Source organism: Centroberyx affinis, unplaced genomic scaffold (assembly GCF_046629955.1).
Source record: "Centroberyx affinis isolate AG114_WGS23_722 - 3 ecotype Tasmania unplaced genomic scaffold, CSIRO-AGI_Caff_v1 ptg000213l_1, whole genome shotgun sequence".
NCBI lineage: Eukaryota > Metazoa > Chordata > Actinopteri > Beryciformes > Berycidae > Centroberyx > Centroberyx affinis.
Window position 1 is genome coordinate 64,522 of NW_027278904.1, and position 18,342 is coordinate 82,863.

Below are 18,342 nucleotides of genomic sequence, written 5' to 3' on the forward strand. Positions count from 1 at the left end.
TGTTGTTCTAGACTGAGATCGGTCTGTGGAAATTGCATTCTCCTGCATTCCAGGTCAGTTCGATTTGATCTTGGACAAAGCGGAAAGTGAAACGTAGTGGAATTGGTAGCAAACGCAGGTGCGGGAATAAACAAAAGTGTGGAGATGACACTGGAGAAGGCAGGACACGGCAGGGCAGGCTGGCAGGCGGGCTGGGTGGGAGCTGGAGCGCCACATCAGCCTATCTGACAGCACTGTGTTTGTACCTGCTCAGGGAAGGGGACAGCCTGCTGCCACCGTTCAAAGCAGCTGGCTCACACACTCATTGGTTATTCATTGGGTGACATTGCCACTGGGATACGTGTGTGTGTGCGTGTGTGTGTGAGAGAGAGAGAGAGAGAGAGAGAGAGAGAAGGACAGAGATAGAAAGAAAGAGACAGAGAGCAAATGTGCCTGTGTGCATGTGTGTGTGTGTGTGTGTGTCTGAGTCACTCTGTGCCTGGCCTATCAGAGAAGGCAGTCATGCATGTTTCTGAGGGCTACAGCAACTTAATTACAAAACCTGTTGTAATCCATCATGTTCCTTATAATTCACAGCTCCTGTCGCTTGCCTGATGCATCACACTGTGTAGGACTCACGATCAGTCATTCAGATGTTTTGTGTGTGAGTGTGTATATGTGTATGTGTGTGTGCACATGTGGGATATGTTCGGTGCTTTCATTTGCACCTGTAGGTGATAATAACCATAAGTAATGGCAAGCTGTTCTGTGCTGTCCTGTGCTTTTCTGTCCTATGCTGCTCCCCGCTGTCGTCCTCCATTCCACTTGTGTCTGGTCCATTTGTTAACATTGGCTGGCCATTGTTTTGCCTGATAGCAGCCAGAGCTGTTTGTCTCTGGCCAAGTAATCTACTCCCCACTGCCCACATCATTACTTCATCACACTATCCACTTATCTAGCTATGTCCTTCCTCTATCCGATACTAATGCAGTTAATGCGTAGCCAGCCCAACCCTGCCCAGCCCAATAAACCACAATTCAGTACAGTCTGATTCAAGTCAAGAGTGTGAAAGAGCACCTGCATAGAGAGGGATTAAACTGTGTGGGGTTCCACTAATAGGCATTTCATGGAATCTGTTGCTACTGTGGTGCCTGTGCATATAGCCTAAAGGATAGCTGGCCGGTCAGCCAGCCATCCAGGTAGCCAGATATAGCCTAGTGTAGGCTGGGAAAGAGGAGCACAGAAGATCAGCCTGCCTCAGTAGTAATGCGTTATTAATGTGTTGTGTGGCCGCCACCTCGTCTGGCTCGAGGAAGCTATTTATGTGACCCTCTGCTTGGCTCACATTACCACACTGATGAGCCGCTAGTGTCTAGGTTAAAGCCTGGGTCGCTCTGTGTGTGTTGGAGATAGGAGGAGTGCAAGGAGAGACAGTAGACAGACAGACAGACAGAGACAAACACTATTTGACTGAAGCCTTGTCTGTAACGAGCATTTGTCTGGCCGGTATGTGACATGAGAAGGTTCAGTGTGTGCAGTTGCTGGGTCAGACATGTCAACCTCTGCTGCCAGCTAGCCGCGTTGTTTTTCACCTGTTTAACCTTAATCCACTGTTCAAGCCTGCGTGCGGGTGTGTGTGCGCATGTGTGTGATTCCTAGTGTTCCACGGGTGTTTTCCTTGGCACTGATGATAATCCACCCATCTGTGGACTCACACACACACACACACACACACACACACACTCACCAATGACCGGATTAGGCTGCTAATCCCTCAGCTCCCACAATGTGCGCGTGCACACACACACAGACACACACACACGCAGTAGTTTGAAATAATGTCAATTATGCAGTGGCAATCTGAGATTAAAATGTGCCTCAGAACAAATGCATGTAGATTTACCAACTGAACATATGTAATCCATTCTAAACTCTTCTATGCCTACCGCACCATATACACAGTATCAGATGGATCAGATAGTGTGAGATGGAAACAAAATAAAATCAGAACTAGTCTAGACTAGTGGGCTTATGTAATGTATGGTACATCAGTGTTTCCCCTATATGCATGCTGAAATATAACCGCCGCTGCTGAATTATTATTATGTTATTATTATTATGCACCGATTGTTTTCTTCTTCCTGGAGGCGGGCCTTACTATGTGCGAGGGCCACCGTGACACGCGAATGCTGTCAATCTCAAAGACAACTGACAGATTCCCTCACAGAGATATTAACGTTACATATTATTTTTGGATTGTTGTAGTATTTGTGTTATGTGATTTTACTGTGTATGGATGGCTGTTGATACAATATATTTTTTGTTCAATAAATGTCAATAATTGTTTTAAACATTATACTTTTATTATGTTCAATAAAAGTGTATTTTCCTAAATCTTGATATGTAAGCTAGACAAACATTTCCCCTGCTCATTACTGTGCGCAAATGTTCTGTATGTACTTAGGCCTCAAGAGCCCTTCTGGTGCCGGCAGACACATAGAAACCTCCCGGCAGGGTGCCCTTTACGAGCGCACAAAAAAAATGTTGTGCAAAAAAAAAAAAAAATTTCTTCACCTCCACTGCTACAACTCCATCCTAGGGGAAACACTGTACATTATTGAAACATCATTGTGAATTCCAAAAGTGATTCTCAACTTGGGGTTTGGGACCCATAAGTAGATCCCACAATGATGTTGGAGGTGGACCGCTATGATTTAAGGAATGTGGAAAAAATACATATTTCTTACACACTCACCCAACTGTATATGTGCATACTGTAAGTAAAATCAGGGTGCAAATATGTAAATCAGGGTGTGTCCACCTTCACATTATGACATCAATTCTGACTTTGACTTAAGTCCATTTGTATGCTCCATTCCTTATGCACCAGAAACCCTGCAATATGTCAAACATTACCGTCAGTTTTATGATATCAAACAAGAAATCTTCATACATATTAATAGATGCCAAGACATCAAATAGAATATGAATTGCTAATGTCTAGGGTTAGGGTTAGCCTGTCTAACCCTAAGGGATCATCAAAGGAGATGGCACCAGTGGGGCACATGGAGGGTGCCAGGACATTATTTGGATCTGCAGAGTTTAACAAACGCCCAGTGTGTGCTCAGTGTTTGCACATGAATGGGGCCTTGATCATTAAGCTGCGCTGCTTATTTGCGAACAGCCGAAATCCATCCTGTGTTCCTCCAGGTAGCATGTGCCCTTTTCATCCTGGCAACAGGAGCTCAATCAGCTGGGGATGGGGTGGATGGGGATGTTGGCAGAATATCTCAGGCCTCTGTCTCCTGTTGTCTGGCACAGTTGTTAAAGTCGATGAGCAGACACACAAAAAATATATTAGGCAGACCCTGACGCGTAAAGGCACATGATCAAGGACAGTTTCCACTCTGTCAGTTTAGAGTCTCCGCTCCATCTGATTTGCTTGTCTTTGCAAACTCCACACAGAAGGGGCCAGGGTCAGGAATTGAACCCAGGTCCTGCCAGCACTGTCATCCTCACAACAAATGAATTATAGGTGCATGGCGTTTCAAGGCAATGCCTCAGCAGAAAAAAGGAGAAAAGGAGAAAAGCCCATGGCTTGATTTTCCACCATACAAAGAAACCGGGGTTTTGAATAAACCCTTGCACAGCTGAGGGCACTCCCAAAATCCCCAGTTCACGCAGAGTCCAACTCTAAAAGTCTGAAAATTGCATATCTCAAGACCCGCATAACTTAACGCAGTCTGAATCGGTGGAACTAATGCAGCTTTGAGGCTTTCCCCAATATATAAAGAAGTGAAATAGGCTGAAATGGCTAAATAGAAACCATTGCTTGCAATTGCAGTGTGTTATTCTGTGTGGAGGGCCAGTGTTTTTTGGTCTCTTTTTCTTTCGTTAAGAGCCATGAACCAGAAAGATTTATAACTACTGCACAATATAGACCACAATGCTATACTGACTAGCCACACAGTCATGGTGACATAACTGTACAAGAGCAGAATTTTGACTTATTCTGTTTTGCCCACCCACCCCCAGACAAATTATGGAGAGAATGTGGCTTTGAGTCACTCTTCATTTCCCATCGCCCCCTCCACATCTCTAAAAGCCTCTGTCTGTCAGTCTCTCCCAGGGTTTATCACAGTGCGCACGGCCTTATTCTGCCTTCCCAGATTGCTGTTTAATAGGAGCCTTCCTCCCTGGTGAACAGTGATAAGCTAATGGTTGGGGAATTGCTCCCCATTTAGCAGCCATGTCTGTCAAAGGAGAGGGGAAGGAAGCTTTGGAGGGCTATAATGGGGTTAAACATGAACAGTGAGTGTATGTGCGAGTTTTCCCGTGTGTGTAATTGTAGGAGAAGCCAGGTGATTGGCTTCTGCTACCTCTGTGCTGATTGGATTCACAGGTGGTTGATTAATTCAAAACACCTACTCTGTCAATTTGAATATATTTGAATAGATCAGTTGTTTTTTGCAGATCTTCTTCACAGTTCTCTGTTTTGTTTTTACTCTGAGTGTCTACTCTGTAATCAGTTTAAACTCTGTAATCACCCTCCCTTGCAGTATTATTAGGAGCATATTTTTTCAAGTCGGGTTTGCTTTCTATCAAGTTTATTCAGACTGCAGGAACAATTCAGGAACAATAGAGGGAGGAAATAGTGAGGGCAGGCTGGAAATTGGTTAACGCAAGGGTAAAACTCAGACCTATAAGGAAAGGGGAAGGGGGAGGGGGGTGTCTTGTGTTAATAAAGACAGGGGTTTTTAACTGCTCCACTATCTCTAAGTACAGAAAATTGGATGTCTCAAGCATTAGCTTTCACTGCCTTTTGTGATGCAGCCATGAGATGCTCCTGTTGGAGCCTCCCGCTAACACAGGCCTTCTTTAGATTGAGCTGCCCCTCTCTGCTGATTACTCTAGTGTCCTCTGGCTATGAGACTGAATGTGATGCGTGCGTGTGTGTGTTTGTGTGTATGTGTGTGTGTGTATGTGTGTGTGTGAAAGAGAGAGAGTCTAAGTGTCTAAGTGTAAAAGTAGGAGAGACATGTCTGGTTGTTAAGGATACATTTCCTCTACACTTAGATCGAAAGTGGCTGATTGTCTCTCACACGGATAGAATACACACACACACACACACATACACACACACACACACACACACTACTACACACGTACATTCAGTATACTGAGTCAAATAGAAGAGACTGCTCTGATTGTGACATTAGCCAGAGAGTAACCAACTGGAAAAGTAATCCTCTGTTACAGGTGACCTTTTCTGCTGATGGAGGAATGGAGGAATGTGTGTGTGTGTCAGTATGTTTGTGGGCGTGTGTGTCCAACTATTAGTTGCTGTGTGTGTATATACTGTATACATACTAAGTAGACACACTGAGCTGGCCCATTCTCTCTTGCTGCATCCGGCAAACCTCCTACCTCCCACTAGCAGTGTGTGTGTGTGTGTGTGTGTGTGTGTAGGTGTGTGTCTGTGTGTGTGTGTGTGTCTAAGTGTGTATTCTTGTACTTTGCACAGATGTCCTTCAAATGGCAGGCAGCAAGCAGATTGCACTGGAAGAGATGGCCACAGGCCCATAATACACACACACACACACACACACACACACACACACATACAGACACACACACACACACACACACACACACACACACACGCTAAAACTGTGATGGCCACCGGCCCAGGCATTTAAATGGGCGTCCCAGCGGCTGACAGATTGCAGCTGACCCCTGATAGTACTGTATAGGCCTATTCGTCCATCAATCTTTCTCTCTCTTTCTCCGTTTCTCTCTCTTCTCTGCTTTTCTCACCCCTGTTTTCTCAGCCTCTCTCTCCTTCTCCCCTGCTTTCTGCTCTCTCCCTCATTTGTTCTCCTCCTCTTTTTTCCTCCTTTCACTCTCACAAACAAACACACATCACACAGACTCATATATAAGGGCCACTCTCTGGGCCCAAGCTCTCCCCTTTGTGTGTGTGTGTGTGTATGTGTGCACGTATTTTTGTGTACGTACATGCACAGGCACTGACTCATATAGTGATAGGGATGCTCAATGTCACCTTCTTCTCCAGTCTAGGCTGTCTGTCCTCCACTTCAGTGTTTGAAGAAGAAAATGGCCTAATTGCTCTACTTCAGAGTTGGCCTGGATGAAGCACTTAAAGGACAGTTACAGACTCTTAGTTGACACATAATCAGTGAAATGCACGGATTTGCTCTTGCCATACACATATATGGACACACACACACACACGCACACACATTGAATGATAAAATACAGTGGAGATCGCAGGTCAGCATAGGGTCCATAGTGATTAACATCAGGCCACAGCTACAGTAAATGAGGGTGAACGACTGCTTTTAACGGTTGAGCTGCTGCACATAGAAATCGATAGCTTTGACGACAAGCTATATCGATAGCCTATACGCTTGCCTTCAACTGAAGCGCCACCAGGTTCACCGTAAAGACAGTCTGAGAGATAGAAAATCATTAATCCTGTCCCTATGTGGGTTTACTGCATATGTATGACTGTTTGTATGGACTATGTAATGCTCATTGTTGTGGACAGACACAGTCATTAAACATTATGTGTAGGCTGCCGTGCTTTGTTTGTCATTTGAAAGGACAGACAGGGACATATTACCGTACATGTTATGTATGAGCAGCAGTAGATGTGTTGAATTTACTGTATTCTGCATTATTATTACAGTGGCTGAGGCAGCCTAGGCTGAATCCTTCATAAAGTAAAACCTAACAGGTGTACAATATTGCAGCAAAATAATTCTAGTCTCAGTTGTTCTTCATATCATTATGTCCTTTGATGGCTCATGTTGGCAGAGCAATAATGCAGCAGTAATTCATTCGTGCATGCAGTAAAAAGTGGGACTTCAACAAGGGCTACATCTGAAGGTGCTTAGGGTGACACTGACGTTCTTTTTCTTTAAAAGTCTCATTGGCTGCAAGAGAAGTGTCGTGCGCTAGCCTTGAGATTTGCACTTATGCTGCAGAATTTGCATCATTATGTCATTGATTGAAGTTGTGTGTTCACAGATCTGAATCAACATTTGTAAAATCGTTTGTGACAAAGTCTCATATAGACTAAACGAAAGGACAGCTTAATTTAATTACAACGGAAAAACAAAGAAATCACAATTATGAGGTTTTAGGGCCTGTGTGTGTGTGTGTGTGTGTGTGTGTGTGTGTGTGTGTGTGTGTGTGTGTGTCTGTACACGTGTGCATACATAAATGTCAGAGAGCCTGTGTACAACACCAGGACAGCCTGAACAAGACCTTGCAAGAGGATCTCAGAAGGCCCTCCAGCAGGGAACAGAAGAGACAGGAATGGCTTGTTAGGTGGGCATTACAGAGAGCTTGTTAGAGAGTGTTTGTCACTGTAGGGCCTTTGGATAAGATGGCAGGCTCAATGAGAGTCAGTTAGGTCCCTCTTCCATGGAGGGAGTAATATGATCTGAATGGGAATGATACAGCCTGCACTCTATCTACTCTCTGTTTAACATAAAGTGACACCAGCAGCATACTAATACCAAGCAACGGTAAACATGTCGTCCCCCACAAATGATGCAATCCTCCTTTGGGCCAGTTAATGACAAATATGTCATCTTATTTTGACCTGTTTATGTAGCAGCCCCCCTTGGGCCAATCAGTGTAATTTTGAAAATGCTGCAACACAATGGTGAAAGGCATAATTCCCCAAGTTTTGTCAAAATCCAATCAGCGGTGTCTGATATATCGTGTGTGACGGACGAATGGGGGAACACACTAATGGACAGAGAGATAGAGACCAATCCACGTTCCTTGCCGATTTCATCATGTGGGAAAAAATTGTGTGCGTGTGTGTGCACGTTAGAGAGAGAGAGAGAGAGAGAGAGAGAGAGAGAGAGAGAGAGAGAGAGAGTGTCTGTGTTAGAAGACCAAACTAATAATCTAAAAGCTTAACTGTTCCTTCTTCTGAAGAGGAGGAATGTCGTGATACAGTTTGGTATGCTCTACATTATTGTTTATCTGATCTTTGTGTGTGTGTGTGCGCGAGCATTTGTGTTTGCGTGTGTGTGTTTGTGTGTGTGCGTGTTTGTGGTTATAAGTAGGAGTATATGAGGATGTTCAGATTAGTGCCACAAAACGAGGAGGAATTTATTCAATAAGACATTTTTGATTGCAATCCAAGGCTATGGTTCATATCTGCTGTCTTCACCTGCAAATGAATGTCACCCACATGAATTTCTCTTGCCTTAGGCCTGATAGCAATGAGGTGGATGATGTAACTTACATTTCACTATAATTTGTTCTGATTTCAGCTACAGCTTGACTGTAATATTAACCAGTTTTGACTGCCCTTGTTGAAATTCCCTCATATACTGTAGTTTTTGTGTGTGCATGTATGTGTATACGGGTGTATGTTTGAGCTTGAGCTTGCAGACGCATTCCACCTTTTTCCTGTTTTTTTTGTTTTTTTATCTGTGGGTGTGTGTGTGTGTGTGCACGTGTTTGCATGCGTGTGTCAGGAGTGCTCATTAAAGTTGTATGGGAACCGATGCCCCCCCCCCCCCCCCCCCCCCCCCTTCGCTCCACTGCTCCCAGCACCACAGACTTCTCCACATCCTGCCAGGCAATCAGGAGGTCGGACCCAGGCAGCCCAGCCTCCCCGCCTGCCAGCAAACTGGGTTCAAGGCTATAAAAACAGCCATTGCAACTAATACAGGCTGCCTCCTTTGTTCTCATGTTCGCTGCTGAGCATTATATCCATCATGCCAGAACACAAGAAATCTTCATCTCGATTTTGTCTGCGTGATTTGCCTGCATGTCGACTGAATTGGTAGAACTTGTCGATGCTAACGTGTTTTTTGTCTTTTTTCTTTTCCTCTCCCTTCCTCCATATCCCCATCCTGCTTTTCATCCTCCCTTCTTTCCCCTCTCCTAAATCCTCTTCCCCTCGCTCTCTCCCCATCCCCTCTGCTCCGCTCTCCTCTCCTCCACCTCTCTTCCCCACCCTCTCTCCTCCTTCATCTCCACCTGTCCTCCTGCCAGGAGAGCACCTGCGCATCTGTCCCCAGGGCTACACCTGTTGTGTCAGTGACATGGAGGACAACCTGGCCAGCCTGAGTCGCAGGGAGATGGAGGGACTGCTCAAAGACGCCGGACGAGGACTACAGGCCACGCTCGGTCGACAGTACAAGATCTTCGATGGTGAGTGTGTGTGTGTGTGTGTGTGTGACTGAGTAGGGAGAAAAAGAGAAACCCTGAATGTAAGTGCGTGAGTGTTAGTTCTTCGACAGTAATCAACTGGACATGAGCCTATCACACTGGATTATTTTGATGTGGAACCACATGTCCAGGCACACATTTCTAGCAGGGGATGTTTTTTTTGTGACACACAGTGTGAGTAATGCATGCAGCTGTCAATTTTGGTTCAATAGATATTCTTGGCTGTTTCTCTTTTTCATTCGAGACATACCGAGCATACACACAAACACACACACAGACACACAAGGCCATACACACACACACACACACACACACACACACACACACACACACAAAATGTGAACGAAGAAGAAGAAGAAGAAGAAAAAGATAAGAAGAAGAAGAAGATAAGAAGTTAAAGCCCTTTTATTACACAGACTAATGCATAGATTAATACAGAGCATTGATTATGTATCAGAAGAGGGTAGTAATGCCTTGAAGTAGTGTTGTTGTCATTGAACCAATACAATTACCTAAATTTAAATATTAGCAATTAAATGGCACAAGATTGCTTAAAATAATGACTGATGATTTTGATGATGTAAGCCTTTTCCCTGTCAAATAGCCATTGGTAGCTCTTTTCACGGGGGTTAAGAGAAACTATAAAAAGTGTTTCCAGGCATACAGTATTTTGCTGATGCGTAACTTTTGCTCTAGCAGCAAAACAGCACAGTTAACAAATTATAATCGTCATCTGAAGCATAACATTCTGTTAGAATGTAAGGCAATGCTGTAAATAAAAAAGTTTTACAGGGTTTATACTCGTGAGTGTGTTGACAAAATTAAATATGACAAGAAGTACAAAAATAAAGTACTGGTTCTCCAATCAGGTGCTGTGGTTCAGGCGGTGCAACTGTACAGTGGCATTATAGCCTCGAATCAAACCCTACCTATTTCATGGTAGGATTTGATCCAATTTGAATTCATTCAGCTGAATCGCATGAGGCCTCATTTTAAAAAAAATTAATCCATCGCCAATTCATGACTCCAACAGCCTCGACCCGTGTCACATTGCAATTCCCAACTCTAATAGAAATAAAATACCCTTTTAAAATGTTGAACTTGACTCTGCATTTCAGTCGTTCACTCTGCAAGTTTCCTAATGTTGTGTTGTAATGACATGCATCAGAGCGATGAGTCTGAATCACTCTGCATCACAGGACAAAGATTGTTTAGGTCCGTAATTGTAATGTTTAGAGTGAGAGAGAGAGGGAAAGAGAGAGAGAAAGAGAGAATAAAGAGAAAAAGCAGGAGTGAGAGAGAGAGAGATTCTCAATCTTAAACCGTTAGCGCACTAAGGCAATTATTTGTGTTTAATGACCTGCTCCAGTTAATAGAAGGGTGTCTCTGTGCTCCACTTGTTCCCCTTGGCCAGTCTATGACAATGGATCTGTCAGCTGGGGCTCTGAGCTTGGCTAGTTAGCCTGACCTTTTCAGATCACAGTGATTAGTGGCTGAGTGACATTTGTTTACTCTTCCTCTATTGCTCTGTGTCTCTGTCTCTCCATGTCTCTCTCTTTCTCATGGTCCTTCCTTTTCACTCAGGGTGCTGTTTCCATGCCAAAGGGATACTTTCACCCTGCCAAAACCCACAGGAGGACACACACACACACACAAACACACACGCACATATACACACACTCACGCACGCACGCACACACACAACCTGTCCAAGACATACAAATCCCCTCCAAGTTAGTTTATGTCATCTTAAAGTCCTGGAACTTTCCCATTCTCCAGAAAAACACCTCATTTAGCACAGCAGAGCCAGTAAACAACACAGACTGCAGACGCACACATTCAAGCAGCACTCAGCTCTAAACTCTAAACAATCTAATGTGCCTCAAAGAACTCGCACACGCACACAAACGCACGTCATGTAAGTGGTAACTCATGTTGCCAAACAATGAAGTCATTTGGAGCTTGTTTTTGTAGGTGTGTGTTTACCTGTCATGTACTTTCAGAGTTCAAACGGCTGCTGTTGTTTCGTAACACAAAACTCTGTCCAGACCTCAGATGTGTCCTTTTCCTCGACCTTAAGTCCAGCCACACCTGCCACATCTTCCTCTCTCTCCTTCTCTTTCTCCCACCCTCCTCACCCTCTGTCCTCTCCTCTCCTCTCCTCTCCTAGCCTGCTCTCCACTCTCTTCCTCTTCTCATCCCATCCCATTTACCCCTTCCTCCTCTTTTTCCATCTCCCCTCAACTCACCCCGTGGAGCATCAGATGGGGACAGCAGAGGAGACAGAGGGAAGAGAGAAATGTGTGTGCGTGCGTGTGTGTGTTGGGGATGGGGGGGGGGCTTAAGGTCTTGAAACCATCTGCTGTTGATCGCGTCCTCCGAAGAAGCTGAGCGATAGGCCGGGGTTAATTGGACCGTGATGCGATGCATTCGCTGCCACAGAATGGGCTCAGTTTGGCAGGGTACACCCATTCTCACTGAAGACTGGTGTTTTTAGCCTTAGCTACTGGAAATGGCACAGTAAGATAACTTGTGTTTCAGGCCTCTGTAAACAACTCAGCCACCACCAAACCCAGCCTCCTCTTCACTGTGTCAGAAGTGGATCTGTGTCAACAGTTAGATTCAATTAAGTTCAGACACAGAATCTTGTTTGGTCGTTTCGTTCAGGTTAAGCTTGATATTTATGGTTAAATAAGGGCGAGGAAGAGCTGATTCCCAAGCAACCTCCAGAGGAGTGAAAGTAGCAGTATTTGTTTTTGGTTTTTTTTAGTTTAGTGTAGCTAGACAAGAGTGTAGTAGCGTTGTACCCTGCTGCCAGTCCCTCCACATCTGGCTGTGTTTAGCAGGGTGTGGGCTAGCTAGCGCCATGTGGCTAAGTGTAGGGTGTTACTGTTCCAGCCCAGGCAGGCAAGGCCTTTTTAGGTCCAGGGACTCTGGAAGAAGCCCCAACCAAGCCACAGATTAGAGGACCAGCATGCTCACACACAGCTGGCTCCCGGCCTGCGAGTGTGTATAGTAGTGTGTGTGTGTGTGTGTGTGTGTGTGTATACAGACACACATGCGTTTGTGCATATGTGTGTAAGTTTGCAATTTTGTGTGTGTGTGAAAGAGAGTGTTTTTTTTTGTGTGTGCGTGGTTTGTACTGTCTGTTCCCTATCTCTTTACCGTTGTCAGTTTTACTGCTGCATGGCTAAGGATGACCATTACTGATTCCAACTAAATAACATCAGGACCAAGTTAAATAGCCAGTAGAAGGCAGACAGAACAGCAGGAGAACTGCGCACACAACGGTGAGGAGGAAAGTGAAAGCAAAGTAACAGAGAGAAGGCAAACGGATAAAGATAGAATGAAAGAAAAAAGATCTGGAAGGACAAGAGATACAGGGAGAAAGAGACACAAAGGACACCAAACGACAGAAGAGACAGAGCGAGAAGGAGAGCGGCAGCGAGGGTGAGAGACGAACAGGCAGAAATAGGAGAGTGGTAGACAGAAGAGAGTGAGATAGATAAACGGACCAAGACAGAAAGAGAGATGGGGGAGTACACACAAAGAGAGAGAGAAAGGTCAGAGAGGATACAGAGAGTGATGGCACCGGAGGGAGCTGTGTGTGTTAGATGGCAGCCAGGTGTGGGAGACAGACGGAAGCCTTAAACCTGGCAGGTGGTGCTCTACCTAATAGTGCCATGGCTGGCATCTGGATTTACTGTGTGTGTGTGTGTGTGTGTGTGTGTGTGTATGATTCTGGCAGGGGGAGTATGTAATTGCAGCCATTGATTTATCTAGATGCAAAAGGATGCTTTGGCGATTTGTTTATCTTTATATGTGTAAGTGTATGCGGACATCAATGTATAAGAGAGAAAGATAGATAGCATACAGACACACAGATGGACAGTTGGCTAGATAGATAGATAGATAGATAGATAGATAGATAGATAGATAGATAGATAGATAGATAGATAGATAGATAGCCTCACAGTAAGAGTCAAATAAACGGGTTTACTCTTTTGTCTGATCCTAAGCCAAGACATAACTCTCACACACATGCACACGCACACACACACACATGCAATGGAATACAGTATTTATGAGTAGCCAAAGGGTTATTGGCCAGTGTGTGTTTTAGCCCATTTCAGTCCAAGGCAGATCAGTGGTCATAGAGTTTAATCTGATTTGAAGAGTACTGGCTGGCTGGCTGGCTTATGGGTACACTCATTTCTAGATGACCAGGCAGGACACTCTTATTTATTCATTTAAGTAGAGCTGAACATCTCCCAGCTGGCCTGTTAAGTAACGCCATCTCCTGCGATGGAGCTAGACAAGACCTGAGGCGGGGAGCAGTCCATGACGATGACATCAAGTGCACCCAAATGCATCCTGCCCGATTTAGAATACAGACACGACACTCCGATCAAAGGACAAGTCCACAACCCCCCCATCCCACCCCAACCCCCACTCCCCCACCCTGTATCGCCATCCACCTCAGCAGCAGCAGCCCGCTTTGTTTTCTTCCCAGTGTAATGAACGCCACGGCAGACAGCTCATCGGGAGCGCTAATACCAGCTGCAAACACTTCTAATTAGACTCCGGCGACACATTCGGCGTCTGCGTTGAAATATTCCTTCAATTAGACAACTGATTTGACCCCCCCCCCCCCCCCCCCCCCCCTTCCACCGCCCACCTCCTCTCCTCCTCCTCCTCCCCCCCCACTTCTAATTTCTCCTGCTTTCAGGGTCACCTCTGATGATGTCACGAGAGACAAGGACATCTGCTCCCATTGTGCGGCGTGATTGGCTCGTTTTATCAGCATGCAAATCACGTCGGTTGGGACCTGGAGTACACTGGCCTAATTATGCCAAACACATTACTCACTAGGAGCAATGGCGCCTTGGAAGGATAGAGTGAAAGAGAGAGAGAAAAAGCGAGACAGAGGGAGAGAGAGAGAGAGCGCAGGCGAGGATAGATGAAGATTGCGGTGTTATAAAAAAAAAAAAGGATGATGGGGGGAAAGAAATGGAAAGTAAGTTGAGATGGAGGGAAAAAGAGAACAAAATGACATCGGGCAAGGAGCGGCATGGAGCGCGGGAGGAAACAAGCAAGGGAAAAAGAGCTGAAAAAGAGAAACAGATGGATAGAAAAAGAAACAGACATGGGTAAATGGTGCAGAGTGCCAGACAGGGAAAGTCAGGAGGGAGAAATAGAGAGGGAGAGAGAGAAATAAAGACTTCCACAGACCGACCGTTGATAAATGGCATGTGTTATGTGGTGTGTCGGCTTGTTTAATATAAGGGAGCTTTTAATGGCGTCTAAACGTTTGCTAAGGGGGCTGTGGTGCTCCTGGGGCACAGTATGTGTGTGATAAATGTCCTTATTGATGGAGAGTCAGTCTGACACATAAACAGTCTAATGGCTCCCAGATCATCGTTTGTGCATTCGGCGCACCCGGGACAGCAGTGTTTGTTTGCGGCTGTCGTGTTTATTTGTTTCCGTCCTTGCACAGGTGGAGAACAAAAAAAAAACAAAGGGAAAGGTGGAGGTTCCCGGGGACATGTGGACAGGGAGGGGGACAGCATGCAAAGGGCGGGTCCTGATAGGAAGGGTAGAGATCACACAACCATCTGGTGCCTGCTGAGGAGGCTGCGGGTGCGGCTGGAGCAACCAGGCACAGAGAGAGCAACCAGGCCTGGAACACTGCAGCTCAGTCTGCCTCGCCTCTCCATTACCCTCCTCCTCCTCTTACTCACTTTTTATTATTTAATGCAGCCCTACCGCCTTATTTGCTTCCCGTCTTCTCTTGGCATATACTTTTTCTCTCTTGCCTTCTCTCTCTCTCTCTCTCTCTCTCTCTCTCTCTCTCTCTCTCTCTCTCTCTCTCTCTCTCTCCCTCTCTCCTCTGCCAAGGAAACGTCCAGCTAATATGATCATTCAGCACTTGTCAAAGTGGACAAATAGAATTAAGGCCGTCAGATATGCAACTGCTACGCCTCTTGCGGTCTCATCTTTTCTCCTCTCCCTCCCTTGCATTCTTTCACTTATCCTCCTCTTCCTTCCAGTCCTCCCTCGTTGGTTTCTGGTGCGCTGCCAAAATTGAATAGATCTGTCATGTTTCACTGCTAGTTTGCTTACTATTTATGGACATGTACTGTATGTGAGCGCGTGTGTGTGCGCCTCTGTGAATACAATATGCTTAAGCATCCTTGTCAATATGAGTATATGGGTATCTGCTTTCATTTACATAGGCCCATTTGTTTGGATAGTGTCCTTGTCCTGCAGAGGCCTTGTAAGTCAAAATATATACCAATATTTTCTACAATGTCTTTTCACTGGTTCGGCTTGGTCTAGAGACATTTCTTGCACATGGAAGACAATGTCAACTGCCAATCAGAGGACAAGAACAAATGCCAAAATTGATTTGTGCAGGAAACCGGTGTTAGGTGGGAGTAGTGCAAACAAGTCATGAAAGAATGAGTGATTTCCTGTCAGCCTGTGATGACTTAATGACTCATCAATTTGGGATCAGGAGCTCAATCTACCGGTGTGGATTTTCCAACTTTATTACACAGCGGCAAAAGTAGCCAGACCCGCTTAAGCCCTCTGTGTGAGAAAACTGATTCTGGATTAGTCTGGAATGAGGAGCACAAGCCAGGGTCAATTAATCCCTCTGTGAGAAACTTACTCAGGATCAGCCCAAGCCCTCAGTGAGAGTGATTGGCAGCTGGAGGAGGATCAATGGTACCTCTGTAACAGGGAATCCCTTGTCAATAACACACCTTGACAGAGGAAGAGACAGAGAGACGGAGAAAGAGAGAGAGTGAGAGAGAGAGAGTGAGAGAGATAGAGAGAGAGAGAAACAATGCCAGAGACAGAGAAAGATAGGGAGAGCGAGCGAGCAAATGGAGTATAGACTTGTCGAGTTTAAACCACTATGTTGATTGATTAAAGACCAAGAGCGTAAAGGAGGGGGTGGATTACCTGAGAGCCACCTTGTGGTATGTGTGTGTGCATGTGTTTTATCAGGTTTAGAACCAATGGGATCAGAGAAAGTTGGAATAGAGTTAAAATAAGCCTCCGACATGTCAAGGTGGCCTGGATGTGAAGCGCAGTGTGATTACAAATGAAATCATTAATTCCCCTCTCACCGCAGGAAGAAAGTCATTAAGACACACACGCTTAGCTTATCTCGTTCTCGCTGTGTGTCTGTGTGTGTGTGTGTGTGTGTGTGTGTGTGAGAGAGAGAGAGAGAGAGTTAGAGAAAAAAGACAGAATGAGATGGAGATAGAGAGTGTCAAGAGAGATTTTCATATTTTATCATAGACTACTGTCGTATTAACCAACTGTTGTTTGACCCCTCTTTGTCCCCTCCTTGCCCGATTTAAAGCTCCTGTCCTGGGATATGAGCAGCTATAGAACCCCCTCCCAGAAAATGGGGGAGGTGGAGGTGGAGGTTAGGCTTGCAGGGATGAGAGAGGATTGGGGGATACAGCAAAGGGTTGGAGGGGTGGAGGGAGGGATGAAGGGATGAAGGGATGAAGGGAGAGCTGGTGGGCCCACTGGGATCCCTGTATCATGGAGACACAAGCAGAGAGAATGAGAAAGGTCATCTTTACACATGAAAGTACGTGTGTGCGCTTGACACACACACACACACACACACACACACACACACACACACACACACACACACACTGGGGCTTTGTGTCATGCTAATGATGATCATTATTCACTTGGGCTGAAGGCCAGAGGAGAAACTGGACAGCCTGTGGTGCAGTACAGCAACAAACAACGAACAAACATTTAAATATGCACATACAGCTCCCATCAAGAAAAATACATAACATTGTGGGCTGGCCCTGGTTCCTTAACAGTTTCTTGAGGTATGAATCAGCTCACCACAGGGGAATGTGTTATACCCTGAGCATTTTAAACACCTGCCCCTGCCTTATCAGGAATATAAACAGAAATGTGGATAATTCATTTAATAGCAAAACAATCTCACTCCATCACCTGAATGAAACCTTTCCTTCTGGAACCCATTTTGCCTAGCTAGACTTTCGCTTTTTTTTTCTTTTTTTACAGTATGGCTGACAGTACACAGCAGGAATGAATCCTAATGGGGATTATAAAGCAAAGCTGCACCTGTCACACCAGCTCCCCGTCTGTCTGTCTGCCTGCCTGACATTGTGTGTGTACTCTGGATAGTGTCTCTCTGTCTTTGTGTGTTTGTGTGTCTGTGATCATTGTGTGTCTCTGTGTGTGTTCATTCACTTTGAAGTTGGTTTCTGTGTGTGTGTGCACATGTGTATGTCTGTGTGTTCATGTGTGTGAGTATACATATGTGTGTATGTGCTTTTCTGCTGACTCCTTTATGTGTGTTTTTTTCGTGTGGAAGCTTGCGCAAGAGTGTGTGTTTGTGTGAGTGACAGATGTGCTGTTCTCCCAGTACTTCCAGGCAGGCCCAGAGCTGTGTTTGCAGGGACTTTGAGTGACAGGAGGTCAGGGAGCGGGGGAGCGATATGTCATCCAGCCAGGAACTCTTGTTACCGAACAAACACTGGGAGTACGGCTTCTGCATCTCAGATGCCTTTATCTCTCTCAAACTTATATTTTAAGAAATGTTTTCACACCTCACACACACCCACAAAGACATATACATGCTTCATTATTTCTGTTTGCTCTGTGTTCTGTCGCTGTAATGAGAAGTTTATTAGAAAGTTTCTCATCGTTTTGTAAAGATCTGCGTAAATTGTCTCTATCGTACTTTCTTTCTCCTTCTTGTATTTTAAGGGATCTATCACCCATGTTGCTGTTTATCACCCCTCATCATTCTAGCCATCTTAGGAGTTAATACTTTGTACCATTGTTTGGTTTGGTTATTGTTTTTTATATAATTTGTAATTTTAATACGTATCCATTTTTATTGGATACACTGGTGTCTGAAAATCCACCTTGCACAGTTTAATAACATAATAAAAGAACCAAATTTAATTAAAATACCATGTTAAACTTATGACCAGTTGCATTGCTATATTAAAACTTCTGATGAAGAACATTCCAGACACAGGATTGCAGCACAATGCAGCAAAGTAAAAAAAAAAGAGCCACAATTGTAAAAATGGTGGTTTCACTAAGAGTCATTAGTTC

The 18,342-nt window shown here is 44.9% G+C and overlaps 1 protein-coding gene across 1 annotated transcript in view; it reads left to right on the top strand.

The window, feature by feature from the left end:
- Positions 1 to 18,342, top strand: part of LOC139662253 (glypican-1-like) — a 60,813-nt gene that overhangs the window by 29,583 nt on the left and 12,888 nt on the right. Inside the window, exon 3 of the mRNA XM_071540897.1 lies at positions 9,028 to 9,186. Within this exon, the coding sequence (XP_071396998.1) occupies positions 9,028 to 9,186 (159 nt within the window). The remainder of the gene's footprint in view (positions 1 to 9,027; positions 9,187 to 18,342) is intronic.